The sequence below is a fragment of the Diadema antillarum genome, unplaced genomic scaffold (genome assembly GCF_040938485.1).
Source record: "Diadema antillarum isolate AM-2024a unplaced genomic scaffold, OU_Dant_1.0 seq00000217_RagTag, whole genome shotgun sequence".
NCBI lineage: Eukaryota > Metazoa > Echinodermata > Echinoidea > Diadematoida > Diadematidae > Diadema > Diadema antillarum.
The window spans coordinates 2,343,475-2,363,610 of NW_027271272.1; the positions used below are offsets into that span (position 1 = coordinate 2,343,475).

The window sequence follows — 20,136 nt, forward strand, 5'->3', positions numbered from 1 at the left end:
CAGAAAAATAAAAAAAGGTTTTCCGTTTGTAGGTTCCATTTTAAAGGGTGTGTATAAGTAGTACAGTTGTGGTTGAGGTGAGGATTTAGCTTTTAACGTTTTGCGAGATATTCAGAAACCACTCTATGAGATGTCAAAGAGCATGCAATTCTAAGGGGTATCGAAAGTTTATTTGATGAAAATCGGTTTTGAAATGGCTGAGATATCCAAAAACAAGGTGAAAAAAAGAGATCCTAGTAGGTAATAAAAGGCGTGGCCTGTCGCCTTTTATTATTATCACTTTTTTGGATATCTCAGCCATTTGAAAACCAATTTTCCTCAAATAAACGTTGAATCCTTCTTAAAATTACATGCTCTTTCACGCTTCATAAGAGGTTTCTCATTATCTCACTTAGGAATGTTCAAAACATGAATCCCCACCTCAGCCAGTACTGTACAGTCCCTTTAATTTCCCTTTTATCATCATTATCTTCTTCTCCTTTTTTGATAAATGATGATCATCCAGTCATTCATCAAATTCATCTAGTTCTCTATCTGGTGGTTAATACGGGATTTAGGAAAATGATAAAGGGGGAGGGGGAATGGGCAACGAGTATAATCCAGTCATGTCTTCGCCCGTCTTAATGAGTCTTGGAAACATAAATGGATAGATCTATATGTGTAACCGTATATAGCCAAACGATCAACGTGAATGCTAGTGATTCTAAGAAAACTCCTAACAAAAATTATCAAACGGCTGACGGTAGACTAGCGTTACACCTGATAACAACAACAAAAGTAGTTCTCATTCAATTTTGATATTCCGTACTCACAACAACAACAGCTAGCTAGCTGTGTGGATATTATCATGTACATTTACATAAGAAAAGTACAAAAGCGCCATATGCCAGCATGCATGTATAGTGTGCAGCGGCGGAGTACGAGTATGTTGCATAGCTAAATTTTATACAGGTAGGCCCCCTACTCGTAACGTGTATCTGTTGTCCACAATTGCACACCGTGACCAGTGACAAGTCAGCCGTTGTCTGTCGTGACGAGAAGTTTGATTATATTTTCACGGTAGCAGGATGAAACGAGTAGGGAATGACCAGATCCAGTCTGCCGTCCTACAGTATTTGAAGCGCCGTCACTATATCGTGAGTAATACAATAATTTGAGCAGGAATGGGCAGGCTTACAGTAGATCTTTCTACCACTGCGGGCGACGTACCACCCCACGCGCGCAGGGGCGGGTGGGTATGGGTGCGGGTGCGTGCTGGGGAGTAGGCCTGCTGTTGCCCGGTACGTGCGTGTTATCGCTATGCGATGAAATTGTTACGTGGATTACGGTCAGTAAATTGGAAAAAAATTATGGCCCATGGCATACTGAGTAGGGTATCTAGCGTTAGAGGGTTTAGACGTTGAGTGTGTTTGAAAATTCGCCAGGACCTCAAAGACTGGCTGCGAATGCAAAAGTATGGCGTGCCCGGCCCAGCAGCGACGCAGTGCGCAGGTAAACTCAAACTAACGTTAGATTTTTACTTGTTTATAAACGTTACCATACAAAAGAAACTACGTTGATCTTCGCTGATCCTATGATTAACACTTAGAGGAAAATCTAACGTTAGATCAAAAATTAAGGTTAATGTTATTTAGAATTCTACTGACGTTAGTTAGCGGTTAGTGCCTGGAAAAAACACACGATAATTTTTATTTTTAACATTAACAAAACTCCCGTAAGTAACGTTTTCTAAACTAACGTTAAAGATTATTAGAATCTAACATCACTAGCCCCCTATATCAGAAAATATACTCCCCACTCCATAGTAATAGTAGAACATTTTGATATCAAATTGCGAATTGCCCTACCAGTCAGTCCACATTAAAGCTTATCGGCTCCAATTCGCAAAAATTTAATGCTGCGAATAGGTCTACAAGTTGTATTTCTTGCTTACTAGGCCTACATTACATAAATATGATTTTGTTTGTCTTGTTTGCAGGATGCCAATAGCGAGAGTGTAAACCGCAAGAACCTCAAACTGACGGACACGATGAGAGAAATGGCGTCGCAGTCCTCACGTCAAAAGGAGTTGGGAGCCATCAACGTGGTTGCTTGTAATTCATGGTAAGAATGTGGCATCACACTTTATTAACTCATTGAGGAGGAGTCCTGAGTATACTCAGGCAGGTGTCTGTGGAAAATGCGTGTTGTAGCAAAATCAGTTCATCCTCAGTGGGTTAAGCTGTGTCCTCACTCTGGTTCTTGGCATTACAAACATGTAAGAAAGCCAAGAACAAATGAAAAGCAGTGTGTCACCACCATTATCCAAAGTCAAGCCATTTTACAATACTTGGTATTCTAATTTCTATGGTTTATGAAAGTTTCACTTTCTTAAATGTTGCATGAATCTTTTCTTTTTTCATTGGGCTTGCTGGCAAAGAGAATTTTTTCTAAAGAGTCCAGGATCAAGTGAAAGAAAAAATAGTGAGCAACATCAAAACTTTATTGGAGTGATTTGTATTTCTCTTATGGCATGGACTTCAGCATAAATCTAAATTAATGTATGTATTTGTGTCAAGGTACTACAGTTCATGAAATTTAGCTGAATCATCCTTCTTCCATTCATATAGCCTCCTTCAGTCCTGAAGATTATTAGTAGGTAAACTTGTGTGCGTGTGCATGTGTGTGTGTGTGTGTGTGTGTGTGCTGGATATGACCAGTGGTAGTTCCTGCAAATAGAAAAGTCATGTTAAGGACCCTGTCTGTAGTGGCTACATGTCTACAACGGCCACTTTTTTCATCTCCCTTGGGTGGCCGTGTAGACAGGTTTTACTGTATTATACAAAATGTATATATGGTGATAGTAAGAGGAAGAAAAAAACAACAAAAACTGCTATTGTTTACTTTTGTCAGATGGCATCGGAAGGCTTCCTCTGTAGGTAGACCAAGGTACAGCCTCTTGGGGTAGGTTGTAGCAGGACTGCATTTGTTGCTGTTTTTCAAGCGCGAGCAGTTGGGTAGCCATGAGAGTGACCATTTGTTTTTCTTCCTCTTATTGTTTTGTCCACCTCTGCAGTGACCAAGACCCTGATCTGTTTGAGCAGCAGTTCACACGATTCCGCCTCTTTGTGGACTCTGCCATTGATGAGTATAAGGTATTGACAGGTGTAAATGTCTGCTGTGTTATTTTGGACAGGCAGTAATTGTTCGACAGAGATGCCAACTGTTACTTTTTTGCAGTATTTTGATTTTTTTTTTTTTGTTCTTTTGAAAAAAAAAAAATACTGCAGTTTTTGTTTTCATGGAAAATTCTGTTTTCCCTAACATGTATTATCAGACAGGACAATTGTAGGAATGATAAAGATACTGGTTTCCCACAAACAAACAAAAAAAAAAATGCAATTTTTCAGCCCTCAGAATTCTGCACTGCAGTTTTACTGCATGGTTGGCATTCCTGGTTTGAGCACCGTGAATTACATGAAGTCCTATCTTTTTACACATAATTTGCTGATTTTACAAGATCACAGGAATAGCAATTATATTATAGTATGTTTGTGTTGATATTTTTGTGATAGGTGAAAGAAAATGACAGGACTAAATTATGAGTTATGTGGATGCTGGGTTTGAACAGTTTATGATCACATGATACAGAAGACTGCCCTTGAATCCCAAATGATGTTACATAAATGCTTCAATAAGAGTTTACTCTTTATAATAGACAAATCCCAAACACCAACTCACAGTGATCACATACATTATGTACTTCAAATGCTAAATGTATGTTTGCATTCACTTGGTCATAAATTTCATTATGACTTATCTGATTCTGCTTTGTTTGTTTGTTTGTTTGTTTGTTTGTTTTTTATGATCTGTTGTTTCATTGCATGGATTTAATTGGGATAACTTTCAAGCAATTTCTTCATCTTAAGATCAAGCACACATATCTTGATTAAAACTGTACTGGACTGGATTTGTGTTACCATAGTTTCTCAGCAGTGCTTAAAACAGAGTGATCTATTTCTGTTCACACAGGCAGATCTTGTTGGACTGTTGGTGCCAACATTTGTTCATCTCTACCTTCAAATGATCTGTGATGGTCACAAGTTAAACGGTAGGTGTTGGGATATTTTGTATTGTGCTGGTTTTCATATGTTTTGTTTGCAGTGCCAAGCCCCCCTCCCCCCCCCCCCAAAAAAAAAAACAACAACAACAACAAAAACAACAACAAAAACAAAGAAAATGCATGAAACAAAAACAAAAAAATGATCAAAGTGAAAGTCAGAGCTTATACAGATCAAGGGTCTATCTTACATGTACACACAACAAAAAAGAAAGTGAAAGTTTGTGTTGATACAAATCAAGGGTCTATCTTACATGTATACACACATGAAGACGCATGAGTGATTTGAAGTATTTTCAGCATTGTCACTTGGTGGCAGTATGCTGTGTTAAAAACAACTGTGATGACAACTATAAGTATGCCTGACCACTCTGTGGAACTTGCCTGCTTTTAATGTGTGCATGTTTAATAGCAGCTTTGTCATGGTGATCATTACTAACAGCATTATTGTTAATGTTATTATATTTTATCATTATTATCATTGTCATTATTCTCACTGTCATTATCATGATTATTCTTATTACCACCATCACCATCATTATTGTTAGTGCCATTATGATTATTATCATGATCGCTTCTTTGTTCTCGATGTCATTAACCTTCCCCCTAACATCTCCCTTCTTCCCTCAGCCCACAGTCTGTACACCAAGCACAAGGCATGCCTACACCTGAGGGAGAGTGGCCGGGCCAGGGAGCTGGTTGAGAGCCTGAGCGGAGTCTACAACAGCATGGACCTCCTCACAGACCCCGTCCTCACTGCCTTCAGGTAAGTAGGAGAAGAGATGAATCAGTTGGGCTTGGCTTGTTTAGTGGTGCAAAAACTTTCTTGATATGTTTGTGGGATAAATGTTTTCTGTAACAGTAAACACATATAAATGTACAGCACAAAGCTTGCCCGACCTTGTACATTGTACCTTGTGTTCATCACTTCCAAAGGGTCCTCTTGGGACTATAGCTGGAAGTATTTGTAACTTGGGGTACGGTACGACGAGAGTGGACGGGATTGAAGTTACCGTAATTACATAATTGAATTAATTGTGGAGAGCAGATTTGAAGGTCTTGCTGCCTAAGAAACTTAATTGGAGGGAGCAGATGAAAAGAATGTGTTACTAAGCTGTAGGAAAAGAAATATCCTTGAATTTTAATGCAGTATCAAAGTGGTTGGGGGTGGGGGGAGGGCTTCAATGGTACCATTCCCACACTTTAAGCAAGTTGTAGAATTCATGTATTTGAAAAAAAAAAAGACAAAAGGGGTAAAAAGTGCAAATGGACCAGATGACAAAGAATGTTAAACAAACAAAATAAAAAAATGATTCTATATACACATGTAGTAATGGTTTGTTGCTTTCATGCAAATTTGGTCTTCATGGAAATGATAAACAAGGAATGAAGTTTTTCTGCTGTGTCCTATACTTCAGACTATGTATGCCTTACATTGTTGCTGTCAGGGCTCGACATGAACTTTTTTAACTGGCCCTCCGTTCTGCCAACTAAAATCTTTAAATCTGAAATTTTGTTGGCCTGAAATAACCAATCCATTTTGAATATCAAGTAGCCTATCGGTCCAATAAAAGATAGCCTTTTTGGAAATTTGGTGGCCTGGCATCAATTTTTAGAGGCCCTGGGCTACCACTAATGTCATGCCTTTAAGCTGTGTATGCTGTGTTCATGGTATTTGTGGATTTGTGAGTTGTAGACCAGTAAAAATAATTGTGATTGAGTGAAAACTGAGTGGAAAATAAACTACTTATAAATGCCATGTCATAGCTCTTATTGCCTCCATGGACTACATGTCGGTTAAAAATGCATCCATTCACAAGATTCAAAGTGCTTGCAAGGTCACATATTGTTAATCCTTAATATCTGTTTTTGTGAGGGAAGGAAGTGGGACTCTGTAAGTGGAGAAGAGGGCTCATTCCTATTTAGTGACACCAATGATAACTCATTCACTACTCCTGTTACTTTGTGAAGACAACCAAATGTAAAGTAGAATTGGATAATAGAGAAACAGTCTGCTTCGTTTTCCATTACAGTTGTATACTCTGTGCATTGGCTTGCCCTTGCTTTAACAAATAGATCAGCATTTTTCAGGCAGTTCCTACACATAGATATCCTTCTTTTTTTAGGGGGGGGGGGTTCAGTGAAATTGTTTCTGATCTATCAAGAATCGGGCTGTCGAATATCCATGCCTGCATAGCTTTATTCATTCCTGTCAATCCTTGGATTTTCACGGGCAGGCAGTGTACGTAGATATCCTGACCAACATATTAAATTCCCTTCAAAAAGACTCTCACTCTGAAATGAATTATGCGAATGACACTTAAACCACTTATTGACATCATTTATTTCTCTCCAGGGATTGCAAGTACGTTGTTGAAGTTGGAGATGAGGCCCTCCAGTATCTTCTACGCTTCCTCCAGAGCCGAGATACCACCGCTATCCTGGGCATCATCAACCTCCACATCGACATTAAAGGTTGGCAGTGGTGATGTGATTTTTGCCATTTCTCGTCTCCTATTTGTGTTTTTCCATGAGTACTTTGTAGGGGATATCATCAATACATTGTGTTTAGTACAAGTAGTCACTGAGTTTTTACCTCCGCCAAGGGAGGAGGTTATGTTTTCATTGGCATTGGTTTTGTTTTTCGGCTGGTCTGTGTGCAAAATAAACTCAAAAAGTTAACGGATTTGAATGAAACTTACAGGAGAGGTTGGGAAGGACACAAGTAACAGATGATTAAATTTTAGTAGTGATCTGGGAATTTTTATGGATTTTATGAAGGATTTTTGATATTTTGGCAAGTAGGGTCAATGGAATTGGGAGTTCAACTGGGCATTTTTGAGGTTTCATGCACGCACTAAAGTGCATGCTTTAGTTTCAGCTGAGGCAAGGCGTGCTGCCAGTGGCGTATCTAGGGAAAACGGCGCCCGGGGCAAGCGCGAAAATTGCGCCCCTAATTTCTGAAAAAGACTAGTGTTCAACCCCAACCCCATCCCGGTAGGGACTTTAAGCAAAGTCCACATGATATGCTTTTCAAGCCCTTAAAGGGGGTCTTTTGAGGGTGATTTAAATAAAATGAATTTTGATAAATTTTGGCGAGCGAGCGCAGCGAGCGAGCCGAAAATTTGTGTATTTCAGCTGACAAAACATGGAATTCTTGTCATTTTTTGCTTATCAAATCTTACAATTCTAATCAAGATAGTGACTGTCTTATAGATAACGATTTATCTGTACCAACAAACTGAGTACTTTAAAAAAATATTCTAAATCAGGGGGGCATTTCATGAAGCATTTTGTCCGACAACTTGTCGGACAAAATTTGCTTTCAGCCAATCTGGGGGGCATTTCATGAAGCGTTTTGTCAGATATTTCGTCTGACAAACTGTTACAAGCTATCGAAATCCTTGCATCTGATTGGTTGAGAGCAAATTTGTCCGACAAGTTGTCGGACAAAAATGCTTCATGAAATGCCCCCCAGAAGCAAGGATTTCAGTAGCTTTTAACAGTTTGTCAGACGAAATATCCGACAAATTGCTTCATGAAATGCCCCCCCCCCCCCATGTACGCGCGAGTGAGCCGAAATTTGTATATTTCCACGTTATCATCACGTTTTGTTCTTATCTCCTTTTTGTTTTGATAAATTTTGGCGAGCGAGCGCAGCAAGCGAGCCGAAAATTTTTGTATTTCCGCTTACAAAACATGGAACTCTTGTCATTTTGTGCTTATCATATCTTACAATTCTAATCAAGATACAATGTATAGTGACGGCCTTATAGATAACGATTTTTACCAACAAACTGAAGACTTGAAAAAATACTCTAAATTAGTACGAGCGAGTGAGCCGAAATTTGTGTATTTCCGCGTCATCATCACATTTTGTTCTTATCTCCTTTTTGTTTTGATAAATTTTGGCGAGCGAGCGCAGCGAGCGAGCCGAAAATTTTTGTATTTCAGCTTACAAAACATGGAACTCTTGTCATTTTTTGCTTATCAAATCTTACAATTCTAATCAAGATATAGTGACGGCCTTATAGATAACGATTTTTACCAACAAACTGACTTCTTGAAGAAATACTCTAAATTAGTACGAGCGAGTGAGCCGAAATTTGTATATTTCCACGTCATCATTACGTTCTATTCTTATCTTGTTTGATTTTTTTGGCCCCCCCCCCCCCCCCCCCCCCCCCCCGTATGTTCGAAACCGTTGGCGCCTTCTTTTGATCCAATTGGCGATCGCTTCAGAACGAAAGAAATTGCAGCCGCTGCTCCGTGAAACATTTTGCCGGCTAAATATAGAATGACATGTGTGAACACAATAGACATTGTCATTTTGTCCGCGTCATCACATTTTGTTCTTATCTTCTTCTTCTATATACAATTTAGAGAGCGAGCGCAGCGAGCGAGCCGAAAATTGTTGTACAATATTTCAGCTTACATAACATGGAATTCTCGTGTGAACACAATAAACATTGTCATTTTGTCCGAGTCATTGTTATGTTTTGTTTTTAGCTTTTTTGACTTGGTTTTCTGCCCCCCCCCCCCCCACCATTCTCCCCCCCTTTCCGGTGAGTTTCTTCTTCTTCTTCTTCTTCTTCTCCTTTTCTTTTTTCTTTTTTTCTTCGTTTTGTTTTTTGCGCCCCCAAGAAGTGGCGCCCGGGGCACGTGCCCCCCTTGCCCCCCCCTAGATACGCCACTGCGTGCTGCACAGCTGGAAGTTGATGACGTAACAAAAGGCTTCTATATTGGGAAATCAGGTAACTTTCACCATGCATGCACACTTATAGGTGGAAATAACTGATCTCTATGGAAGAACAAGATCAGTGGTGGAAATGAGCTGCTTGGCGTAGGTCTATGCTCTCAGAGTGCTTCTCTAGTTTTTTATTTGTGTGGGTTCGTGTAAATCTCATTCCTCATTCAGTCCGACATTCGCCAGCATCATCATTGCAGGAGGATGGAGACGAGTATCCGACCCAGCCGTCGTCGTCGTCATCCACCTCCAACTCCAGCTCGTCTTCCCTGAAGGCGGCAACAGGTGCAGCGAAGAAGGAGGAGAAAGAGAAGGAAGGTGAGGATGAGGCGAGGAGGGCCGCTCACCTGGCAGAGATCAACAGCACCATCGACAAGGTCCAGAGAGGACCACCTTCTCTGCCGTCCATCATCCTCTATAGCGTCCTGAATGCATACCAGGGGTAAGTCTGGGTGTGGGTTGTTGGGGGTCGTAACTGGTACTTCAGGGTCAGGTTGAAGATGATAGTGAAGATGATGATGATGATGATGATGATGGTGACGATGATAGTGATGATGGAGGTGATATGGGTTATTACTGTACAGGTAAAAATTTTCGCGATGTGGAAATATTCGTGCATTTGGCGCAACCAGAAACTAGCTCGAAAATAAAAGCGTGTGAGTATTTTCGCTTGCCATATGTTCCAGTAGTTGATGTCTTGATTCTGCGGAATTAAAAACACCCAAAATTATTCTTACCCAGTCGATCGTGAAAAATTAGTCTCACAAAAATATCCGCTTTTACAGTACTGTGAAAATGACTGAAATGACAGTAAACTGAAGATGACAGCGATGGTTATGATGATTGTAATGGCAGTACATTGAAGATTACAGTAGGGATGATGGTGGTAACGATGATGATGATGATGATGATGATGATGATGATGATGATGATGATGATGATGATGATGATGATGATGATTGTGATGGCAGTAGAGTGAAGGTGACAGTGATGATGATGATGCATTCTCGTGATGATTGTGTTGACAGTAAACAGAGATTAAAGCAAAGATGATTGTTGAATTTGACAGTAAACGAGAGGATGACAGCAATGATATGATGATGGTAAGGATAGTAAACTAAAGATAACAGCTATGATGATAGTGTGTAATAATGAGTGTGAATGCTGTGTGATGATGGTAAACTGAGGATGACAGCAATGACGATGATGATGATAATGACAGTAAAATGAAGATGAAAGCAATGATGGTGATGATTGTGATGACAGAACATGATTGTGAGAGAGATTTTTCTCTCGTCTGAAAGAGCTTATGTTTTATACATTTTATTTGTCAACATTAAGTAAGTCAATTCGAGATTGTAATTTTTAATTGTACAGATGATTACAAAGAGAGATTTTTCTATCGTCTAAAAGAGCTGTCTGTGTTAAAACCCTTTTCGTCCTGTGGTGGTTGCCCTCCTCACACAGACTGAGTTGTGTCTCCATCTCGGATGACTCCCAGCTCCTCGCTGGTGGATTTGAGGACTCCGCCGTTCGCGTCTGGAGCCTCTCCCCCAAGAAGCTCAGGGCCCAGCCGCACGAAGTGGACGTCAGCCGGGTCAATCTGGCAGGAGACTGCCTCCAGGACTTCCTGACTGAGGACAGGTAAGCTAAAGGTCAAGCGTAGATTCCACATGACTGCAGAAACTGTCAATTTTTGCTCTAAAATAGAGACCTATGCATAAGAAATGTTTAAATACTCCTGTGATAACACGTCATAACAGTTGGGTAACTACGAAAATGCGAAATATTACCCAAATGGGTGTGCCAGAAGTACTGCAGTCTCAAGAGCATAGCCAATCATGGTTGCTACTTGATGTTGTTTAATCAATTCTTTTATACATTAGATGAAATGTAAAATAGATATCATATGAAATGTTGCTGCAGGAATCTGATATACTTTGTGTATAAGCAGTCACATTTATGGAAGCCCTGTCAGCATCTGTCTTGTAATATGACAACAATCAGAGAGATGTGAAAGTTACAGAAAGTAAACTGGTGGCTTGATTGATGCATTATACATTCTCTGTTGTGTTTCCTTATGGCCAGCCTCGGTGCAGAATGCAAGGTCATGAGGGCACACTCCGACACTGTGTACGGCAGCGGCTTTCTTCCGGACGTTCCCCTGATGATATCTGCATCGGGTGATGCCACAGGTATCCGCTACCCTCCTTTATCTGCTATGTGCCCAGACATGTAGTGGTATCATCAGTATTTCTCTTATCTATCCAAACTTGACCAAGTTGTAAAGTTTAATAGCAAACCTACTCAGGTGGAGCAGTGCACCTCAGCAAAACAATTAGGGTAAGGGGAATTAGGAAATCCCAATTCATGACGAATGATTTTTAGACATCCGTGCCAGTCAGTGGGTAAAGTACAGTGAGGGTTTTTAGAGCAGTTTCTAGGGAATGAAGATTGTGATTATGCCCAGATTGCCCCTTGTGTAAAGGTCACAAAATTATGTACTCAGTAGTACATGCATTGAAAAGAAGGTTACTCAATTGACAACCATTTTTTCTTTCATAAATTAGTGAATATATCATATACTTGGAGCCATATCTCGTCATCTGATGTCCTTTTCCAACAGTTATTGATTGATTAACTCCTGAAATTGTCACAATTAGAAATGAACCCCTTGTAGAAAGGACACAAGATTATGTATGCTTTGGTAACTCTGTAGACAGTAATTTCCTCTTTTATATTAGTGTTGCTATCCAGTGCGAGTCAACCATACTTTTGCATCAGATGTCCTTTTCCAACATTTATCATTTAATGAACTCATAAAAAATTGTCATGAATAGAAGTGAACACCTTGTGAAAAGAAAATATTATTTTGTTAGCTTTGAAAATGGTCATAAGTCAACTTGCAATCATATCTTCATTCATCAGACATTTTCTGCTTTAATCTCCTTCCAGTCAGGGCCTGGAATCTGTCGACCTTTTCCAACGTGGCCGTCTACCGGGGCCACAAGTACCCGATCTGGGATGTGGACGTCAGCCCCATGGGCGTCTACTTCTGCACGGCGTCCAAGGACCAGACGGCGAGGCTCTGGAGCCCGGAGAGAACCTTCCCCATGCGGGTCCTCTGCGGCCATCTCATGGATGTTGATGTGAGTCGCCGTGGCGATCTGGATGAGTTTCAGATGAGGGATGATGTGTCTGATCACCATGGTTGGTGATGTGTGCATGGTTTGTGCACCGCTGCATTGAAGTGCTCTTTTGTTTTGTGGGATGAATGTCTACCACTCTCTAACCAGAATTTCTTCCGCTCTCTGCTCAGAATTTTCTTGATCACATGACTTCCTTGTCAACTTTAGCACCTGCCTTTCAGAGATATTTGGATCTGGCGCGGCTATGGAGAAAGGCTATGTCAGACCAAAGAAAAGTTTTAGAAATACTGCAAGAAAGAAACTTTCCCCTTAGTTATATGATCCCCAACATTAGATTGTATAGAAAAAAAATTGCTCTTTCAGGAAATATACGAAACGAATAGGAATATACAAATTGAGGGACTGGGTTGACCTATTGACCTATTTTTGAGTCCTCACATAGAATTGAGTTGTGCAAATTGTTATTGTTGTTGTTGTTGTTTTTTATGCATAGTCACAATAGTTTCTTTGTTTTTGTACTCTAATATAGTGAGAAACCAGATGTAACAAGGTAATTGTCATGGTTTGATATTGCTAAAATGAGATTGCCCTGTAATGGTAGATGTTTAATATGAGCTCTCATGAATGCATATACGAAAGCTCCATCTCTTGTCTGTGCTGAAATAATATTTCCCCCCGCTCTTCTCTGACATTCAGTGCGTGAAGTTCCACCCAAATGGCAAATACGTGGCAACGGGGTCTAGCGACAAGACTGTCAGACTGTGGGACATGACGCAGGGCAAACCTGTACGTCTTCTCACAGGCCACAAGGTAGGAGTCTGGACATTTGTTAAGTTTGAGAGGGAATAATGCCATGTGGTTTGTTGGGAGCATCCGTGAGTGCAGGGTAAGCATCGGAGAGGAGCCAAAGTGGCAAAAAATGGCATATGTTGAATTTTTTGGAGGAATTATATCGATGAGGTTTATACAAAAGAGCAGAATTTGCCAAAAGATGAGAGCTAACGAGATAAAGTACAGTCAAACCTGTCCTAGCGGCCACCTCTCTATAGCGGCCACCTGCTTATAACGGCCACTGAAAAATCCCCTGAATGCAATTGCTGTATTATAGACCCTTTATATAGCGGCCACCTGCCTAACGCGGCCAGCGGCCACTCATTTTGTCTCCCGTGGTGAATATCAACCTGCATATAGCGGCCACAAAATTGAGTTGATCCATTAAATCGGCAATGAGTACATTGTCTTACGTTCATTTCTACCGAGTCCTAGCTCAGTCACAATCACACAGACATGATCGACAAAATATTATTGCAGCTCTTTGCCACGAAAACCCGTCTTTCCACCAACTTGACTAGATTAGATCTAGGCTTCAGTAATGCAGCCCTGAATAGATGCTACAAAGGCAAAGACAACTCCTAATGACAACTTACACTGTTACCGAAATGCAGACTAATTAGTGTTTAAGTCCCTTTGAATAAGGACAACATAGTACTTGTCAGGGTATTGTTTCTATAGTTTACGTAAATTTTACACATCATCAATCCTCCATCGAACTCAGCTCTCGTGAGCCCCGTTCATGCAAACCGGTAGGGATGAACCAGAGCACTTCTCAGGCCCGAAATATTGTTTTTTACTTCAAAAGAATAGAAGGAGGCAATGCAAAAAAAAATGAAGTGAATTGTACAACGAAAATCCCCATAATAGCACTGCTGCACATGCAAACTTACATGTTGTTGTTGTTGTTTGTTTTTTAAAGAATAACATGCAGTATTTTTTGGCTATTATAAAATGCTAGTAATGGAATTCAAAATGGCCGCCAACCTGTCTATAACGGCCACCTGTCTATAGCGGCCACTTTTGTTGATTCCCTTGGGTGGCCGCTATAGACAGGTTTGACTGTACTTAGAATATATTGACAACTTGAATTAGTTTACATGGCATCCTATGTGGACCTTGATAACAGCAACAAAAAATTTGTAGTTTTGATGACTGCTGATAACACATGCTTTGATTTTTTTCTACTTTTTGGTGTACAAAGAAGAGACCAACAGATGAAAATCTGTGAACTAAATTTGACTGAATCTAATATGATTTTGTTGAGTTTGGACTTGGCCACCTAGAAATACCTCATGACCGCTGAAAAAGTGAGCTGCTAAATGTCTATTGAAAGCAAGCAACCACAGGGTCAGTAGATGTAAGGTTGCACGAAAGACGTGATATCTTTTTCTGTGGAGAATTTCTAATGCCAAGATATCTTTGTCTCTTGAACAAAGTGATTCGAAATGCATTTCAATATGAGAAAATATGAAGTGCTTGTCATATCAAGGGTAAAAGATGGAGGAATATCATTTATGCAATAATGGCGAGTCATTCTTTTGAATGCCATAGTGTAAACTCCCTGTGTGCCACATTATATTGGCATCACAATGCGTGAGTGCTTTTGGAAAAACATTCTGTTTTTCCAAAGTCGTGTAACTTTATTGAAGCGCTTATGCTGGAAGTGCAGCACAGCAGAGTTGTAGGGAAAATTGTGAGCTTTGTTGTGATGCAAATTTTATGATAAGATTATGGCTCTAATGCTTTCAATGTACTGGGGCATATTTCAATTCATCAGTTGGTTTGTGCACAATATGCAAAATAAGCAAACTATGTGAAGTTGGCAAGCTGTCGATTGAGTCGGGAGTGCAAACGTGACACACAAAGATTTAGCCAAGTTAACTTTTTTTAAGCGCCAATCAACTGCTGTGTTAGACAAAATAGCAATATGAATGTATTAGCACTTATTGCAATTGTGCAGATTTGTTCATGTTTTTTAGGAGCCTGCTGCCTATTAGTCCTTTCAATCACAAAGTATGATTGCCCGTTTATGTTTGCTCCCCCATAAGACACTAATTTGATATTATGACCATCTTTATAATGTGGTATGGAGTGACACATGAGGGCTCACATGCCTCCAAGTAATAGTAAGGAATTTTACTTTTGTGAACCCTGGCCCATGTGTCACTCCCTTACATTTTATACATGTACCCCTGTACACTGTATCTTATATTGCAATTGCATGGCCAAATAAATGGATAGATAGAGAGATAGATAAATAAATGAATGAATGAATGAATAAATAAATTGAATCCCAAATTATTAGTGACACACAAATCTATAAGACATTCGGGTCCGGATATTTGGAATAATCTCCCGGATAATATAAAGTCTTGTTCAAGTATTTATTCTTTGAAAGCTTCACTTAAACGATATTTGATACAATTATATTCTCCAAACCAATTGAGCTAACAAATATTTATAGTATAGATTGTCATCTTATTGTCAATCTCAATTTTCTTCCTACAACTGCATCTTGCACTCTCACCTGCAACTGCACTGCACTCACCTGATCACCTTCCTCCAAGAGAGTTATGTCGTTGGATAGTCATTTTATGAGGCCTCCATCCATTTCAAGCTTAATCGCTTATGATGGTGGTCTCCTGCATTCAATTATCTCTGTTGTTTACTGAAAAATACTGTATATTTTATTTTATGTTTCTGTGTATCTACATTGCTCAATGCAATCACCTATGTGAATCTATTTATGTACTGTTATCGATTTATTTCACTGCACTTGTTATTCTTTGTCTTTGTACTTTTTGAAGTTTGCATTCAAATTGCATCTGATTGAATGCAGAAATAAAAGCAAACAAACAAACAAACAAACAAATAAATAAATAAATGAATAGATACATAAATAATAGTAATAATGATAATAATAATAATAATGATAATAATAATAATAATAATAATAATAATAATAATGATAGTAATAATGATAATGATAATAATAATGATAATAATGATAATAATAATAATAATAATGATAATAATAATAATAATAATAATAATAATAATAATAATAATAATAATAATTATAATCCAATAATCCATAATCATATGAAGTGTTTTAAAATCCAATGTTTGCTATTTAACACCTGCAGAGTACCATCCTGTCAGTTGCTTGTTCACCCAACGGGAAATACCTCGCCTCTGCTGGTAAGTTGATCATGCACAGACATTTGTCTGAACACTGCATAAACAATCATGTGTAGACTGACACACATTCATCTTTGTGTTTGGCTGAATTCCCCTACCCCCTAATGTGCAGCTTAATGCCCCGTCACTGACCAGGGACGCTTACCTGGAAACATTCAACTGCACATTACTTGAATATGAGACCATTCTGAAGCAAATCATTTTCACACAACAATAGATATACAATGAACTCTTGAATGAATCCCATAAGGATTGGAAAAATCATCTTCCAGCATTTCCACTGATTCCCACTGACCAGTTACTAGCCATCCCCTTTAAGCGTGCAAGCCGTCACATCCAAGTACAATCAACCTTGCCTAAGTCAAATCTATTTGGATTGAAGAAATAGCTACCACTTAAAGAAAATTCAAGTTATGAGGGATTAAAATCAAAAGAATATGAATAGAAGAGGACTTGAAAAGACATTCCACTTCAAATAGGCAAATATTTGACTTATGCAATGTCGACTTAACCCATTGAGGACGGACTGATTTTGCTACAACACGCATTTCCCATAGACACCTGCCCGAGTATGCTCGATACTCATCCTCAACGGGTTAAGCAAGATTGATTGTATAGTATTGTATATAGACTACTCGACTCGACTCAACTTCTCTTAACTCTTCATGTGCATTATGCAATGTAGGCATGCTTTGGGAAAACATTCTGTACATTAAATCAAAGGTCTCAAGTATGATGTGTCCCATGAACTGTAAATAGTGACGACTGTAACTATCCCATTTCACTAGTCCCTCTCCTGTACTTTTGCTTGGACAGGGGAGGACCGCAGGGTACGAGTGTGGGACCTGGCCACCGGTGGCCTAATGAAAGAGCTGAGGGGCCACACAGACACCGTCTACGCCTTAGCCTTCAATCCAGACAGCTCTTTGCTTGCATCAGGTGAACCAGCTATTTCTTCCTTCCCTTCAAGACATTGCAGTCCGACTTTGATTATTCGGCCCTCTTTTATCCAGACTTCTGAATACCCAGATGATTCCAAGCAGTGAAGACAAACAAAGAAAGTGATTTCAAACACGACTAAAACTTGTACAAACCCACGCAATTTTCACCTATGTTATTACCTGTAGAAATATGCCATATATGTCATGATAGGAAATATATATTCCTTGGCGATGTGTTGTGTGGCTCAGAATGGGTTCTTTTGTTTTTGTTTCTGTGTTTTCTTCTTCTTTCTTTCTTTTTTTTCCCGAAAAAATATAAGAAGGTTTGTACCTTGCTGTTCACAAAATGTACATTTATTTTTTCCCCTTTTTTGTATTTAAGATTTATATGGCAATCTGTAGTGTTAAAACTGTATTAGTTGTGTATACAGTATGTTTGTATGTCAATGTTTTTCTTTGTATCTATTATGATTATGATATTATTCTGTTTATTTTAACATATAATCTTTGTATGTAGCTGTGTAATTCGACTTTTAGTCGCCCACTCAGATTTTTTTGAATAAAGACCTTTTAATCAAATCAATCAATCAAATCAAATCAAATCAAATCATATAAACAAATTTTACAGCAAAATGTTTTAGTTTCATGACTATGATTTGAAATAGGCTACCATAAATTACACTACTATTGCAGTGTACTCGACCTACGTACTGTGTAGGTACCACTGGGTCAGCAGCCTGTTTGTACTCACGATTTTACCGTATACTGTGGTGCACACAGTGTTGTAGTGGTTGGAAGAACTACTTGATGACTTTTTACCCTGACCTATAATACAGAACAGATTCTGCAGCATCAATAGGTAAAGTTTGATGAAACTGGATTCATGTTTTGTTTGGGGTTTGTTTTTCTTTTAATGCCTTTAGGTGGAGCTGACTGCACAGTGCGCCTATGGGACATCCGGCAGGGTGTGAAACATCCGCTGTAAGTGTGATCCAGTAGTGTTACAGAGGACTCCCGTTATTATAAATGAAGTCCTCGGTGTGGCAGCAGTCCCCAGGCTGCTGCCATGGTAACAGTTACTCTCCCTGGCGGTATTGTTAGATGCACGTATTGCCCTAGAATACGCTAGGCGGTATGCTTTGATTATTGTAAGCGTGCAGGCGCTTCCCTTTGATCTTGTAATGGTAATCAAATAGTAGAATGATTTTATGCGCTCAGATCAGTTTCATGTCTGTAGTACTACCGAAAACATCGAAGGTACAACATTCAGCAACGAAATCTTTAAAGGAAAAGGAATCAAAGTTAACGAACCATAAACAAGCTGCTTATATGCGATATAATGTTCAACCAAGAGTAACTGTTACCATGGCAGCAGCCTGGGGACTGCTACCACACTCGGAACCGGCAGTTTTCTTTGCTTATATCAAAATTTCGTTATAACCAAACAAATAAACAATGAATAAACATAGAACAGAAAATGTTGCGGCCTGAATTCTTACTTTGTTGCAATTGGAATTTCGTAATAACCGCATTCGTTATAACGGGAATGCACTGTATTATTTTCCCACATCGCAAACACTCACACACATACACAAGCATTTCATTTTTATACTTTGTACATACCGTCATCTGTGCCTCTTTTCTCCCTCACCCACACTCACATACACAATGACAATGACAAGAATCCAGCTTCCTGATTGGCTAGTTTGCTACAGGAAGTTGCCATTCCAGCAAGGGTTGCCATCCTAACATCTTTTATGATACGGGGCCCAAGTGTTTTGCTCCTTTACCCTAGCCTACTAATTTGTGCCTACACTCTTGCCTTCCTCAATCCTTTCCTTTAATAGCACCCCCATAAAACAACAACAACAATGACAATGACAATGACAATGACAACAACAACAACAACAACAACAGCAATAATCAGGAATTACGCGAGAAAAATATCTGAGATATACTTCTATACTTTGGTCTGAACAGTTGGATGTTGTATATCAGATATAAACAGTGGCTTTAATATGGCAATTCTTTGTTAATTGGATGAGAGGAGTAAAGGTGACATTAAAGTCTGAAGAGCTGACTTATGAATAATTAAATGTATTTGGAGAGATATTTGAGAGATTTTTTTTCACTTTCTATTCTTCATCTGTCTTCCTGTAGGCCAGACAGTGGGGGTCACTCCAATGAGCAGATGGCATCCATCTCCACCCGACAGACCATCGTCCATCGGCTGACCTTCTCAAAGTGCAATCTGCTGCTAGCAGGAGGAGGGGTTGCCATGGCAACGTGACATCCTGAGATTTTCTCCTTGTCTGTAAAGACTTTTGAATCCAACCTTTGCTTGCCAGTATGTCTCACAGGAGTCACCAGTTGAATTTCTTCCTTCTGCTGTCTGTGAGAAGTCGGAAGGTACTGTGGTTTGTCACCAGAGACTCTAAAAGGCTGAGTGTGGGGTTCAAACCTCAGGGAGGACACTTTCCCTTGTGGCCCGACTCTTTGTCCTCGAGGTTTTGGTAGTCATGTGGCCATGATGACCTGGTAGATAGACATGAAAAGACAGAATGCTGTGCTGGGAGGGAGATGCACGGACCAATCATGAATGTTTGAAGGCATCTTGTGAAAGTAAGCAGTGGTGTTAGGTGTTCTTTCACAGGGTATGTTGCTGATGCACATTTGACATGCAAGAATATGTGAAGAGTTTGATTGCAAAATGTGTTATCTCCATTCTTTTGAAATTGAGGTACTTGCAAAGAAAGCTGCTAAAAAACAAAGAAAATATATGTGACCCTGCACCTCAAAACAAACAAAAAGTCGCCAGACATGAATTTTTAGTTAAGACCATATTCTGAAAGAGCAGACTTTAAGCTTTAAAATGATGTATAACTCAAATCAAATGGACTCTCCTAACCTATCTAAATATTGGAAAGAAAGCACAAACTCAGGAAAAGTGTGAACTGAGAAAAGAGGCTCTGAAGTACAGTGTCTTTTCAAGCGCTTAATCTTTACCAAACCGTGCTGGCTGTGCGATGAATGGGACAAAAAACAGGAAGTAAGCCACCAGGGTAACAACAATCAAGGGATTATCAGATTAAACTGAAATTAAGCATGCCTCATTAACACATTCTGTCCATAATTAGTGCCAACTTTCAAAGCAGTAGCACTATC

The 20,136-nt window shown here is 39.4% G+C and overlaps 1 protein-coding gene across 1 annotated transcript; it reads left to right on the top strand.

The window, feature by feature from the left end:
• Nucleotides 1-1,067: 1,067 nt before the first annotated feature.
• Nucleotides 1,068-19,261, top strand: LOC139729062 (TAF5-like RNA polymerase II p300/CBP-associated factor-associated factor 65 kDa subunit 5L). Its single transcript, XM_071639989.1, has 15 exons — nt 1,068-1,136; nt 1,979-2,103; nt 3,056-3,134; nt 4,012-4,090; nt 4,730-4,865; nt 6,456-6,574; nt 9,018-9,288; nt 10,314-10,490; nt 10,935-11,041; nt 11,802-11,995; nt 12,692-12,805; nt 15,976-16,030; nt 16,847-16,969; nt 17,895-17,952; nt 19,132-19,261. The coding sequence occupies exons 1-15, from the start codon at nt 1,068-1,070 to the stop codon at nt 19,259-19,261; spliced, it is 1,836 nt and encodes a 611-aa protein (XP_071496090.1).
• Nucleotides 19,262-20,136: the final 875 nt, after the last annotated feature.

What these genes read in the sequence shown, in the direction of transcription:
- LOC139729062 (XM_071639989.1), top strand. Translation starts at nt 1,068, where the DNA reads ATGAAACGAGTAGGGAATGACCAGATCCAGTCTGCCGTCCTACAGTAT. An exon ending in GTCTTCTCACAGGCCACAAG is followed by an intron (nt 12,806 to 15,975) that starts GTAGGAGTCTGG and finishes TAACACCTGCAG; the next exon opens with AGTACCATCCTGTCAGTTGC. An exon ending in GAAATACCTCGCCTCTGCTG is followed by an intron (nt 16,031 to 16,846) that starts GTAAGTTGATCA and finishes TTGCTTGGACAG; the next exon opens with GGGAGGACCGCAGGGTACGA.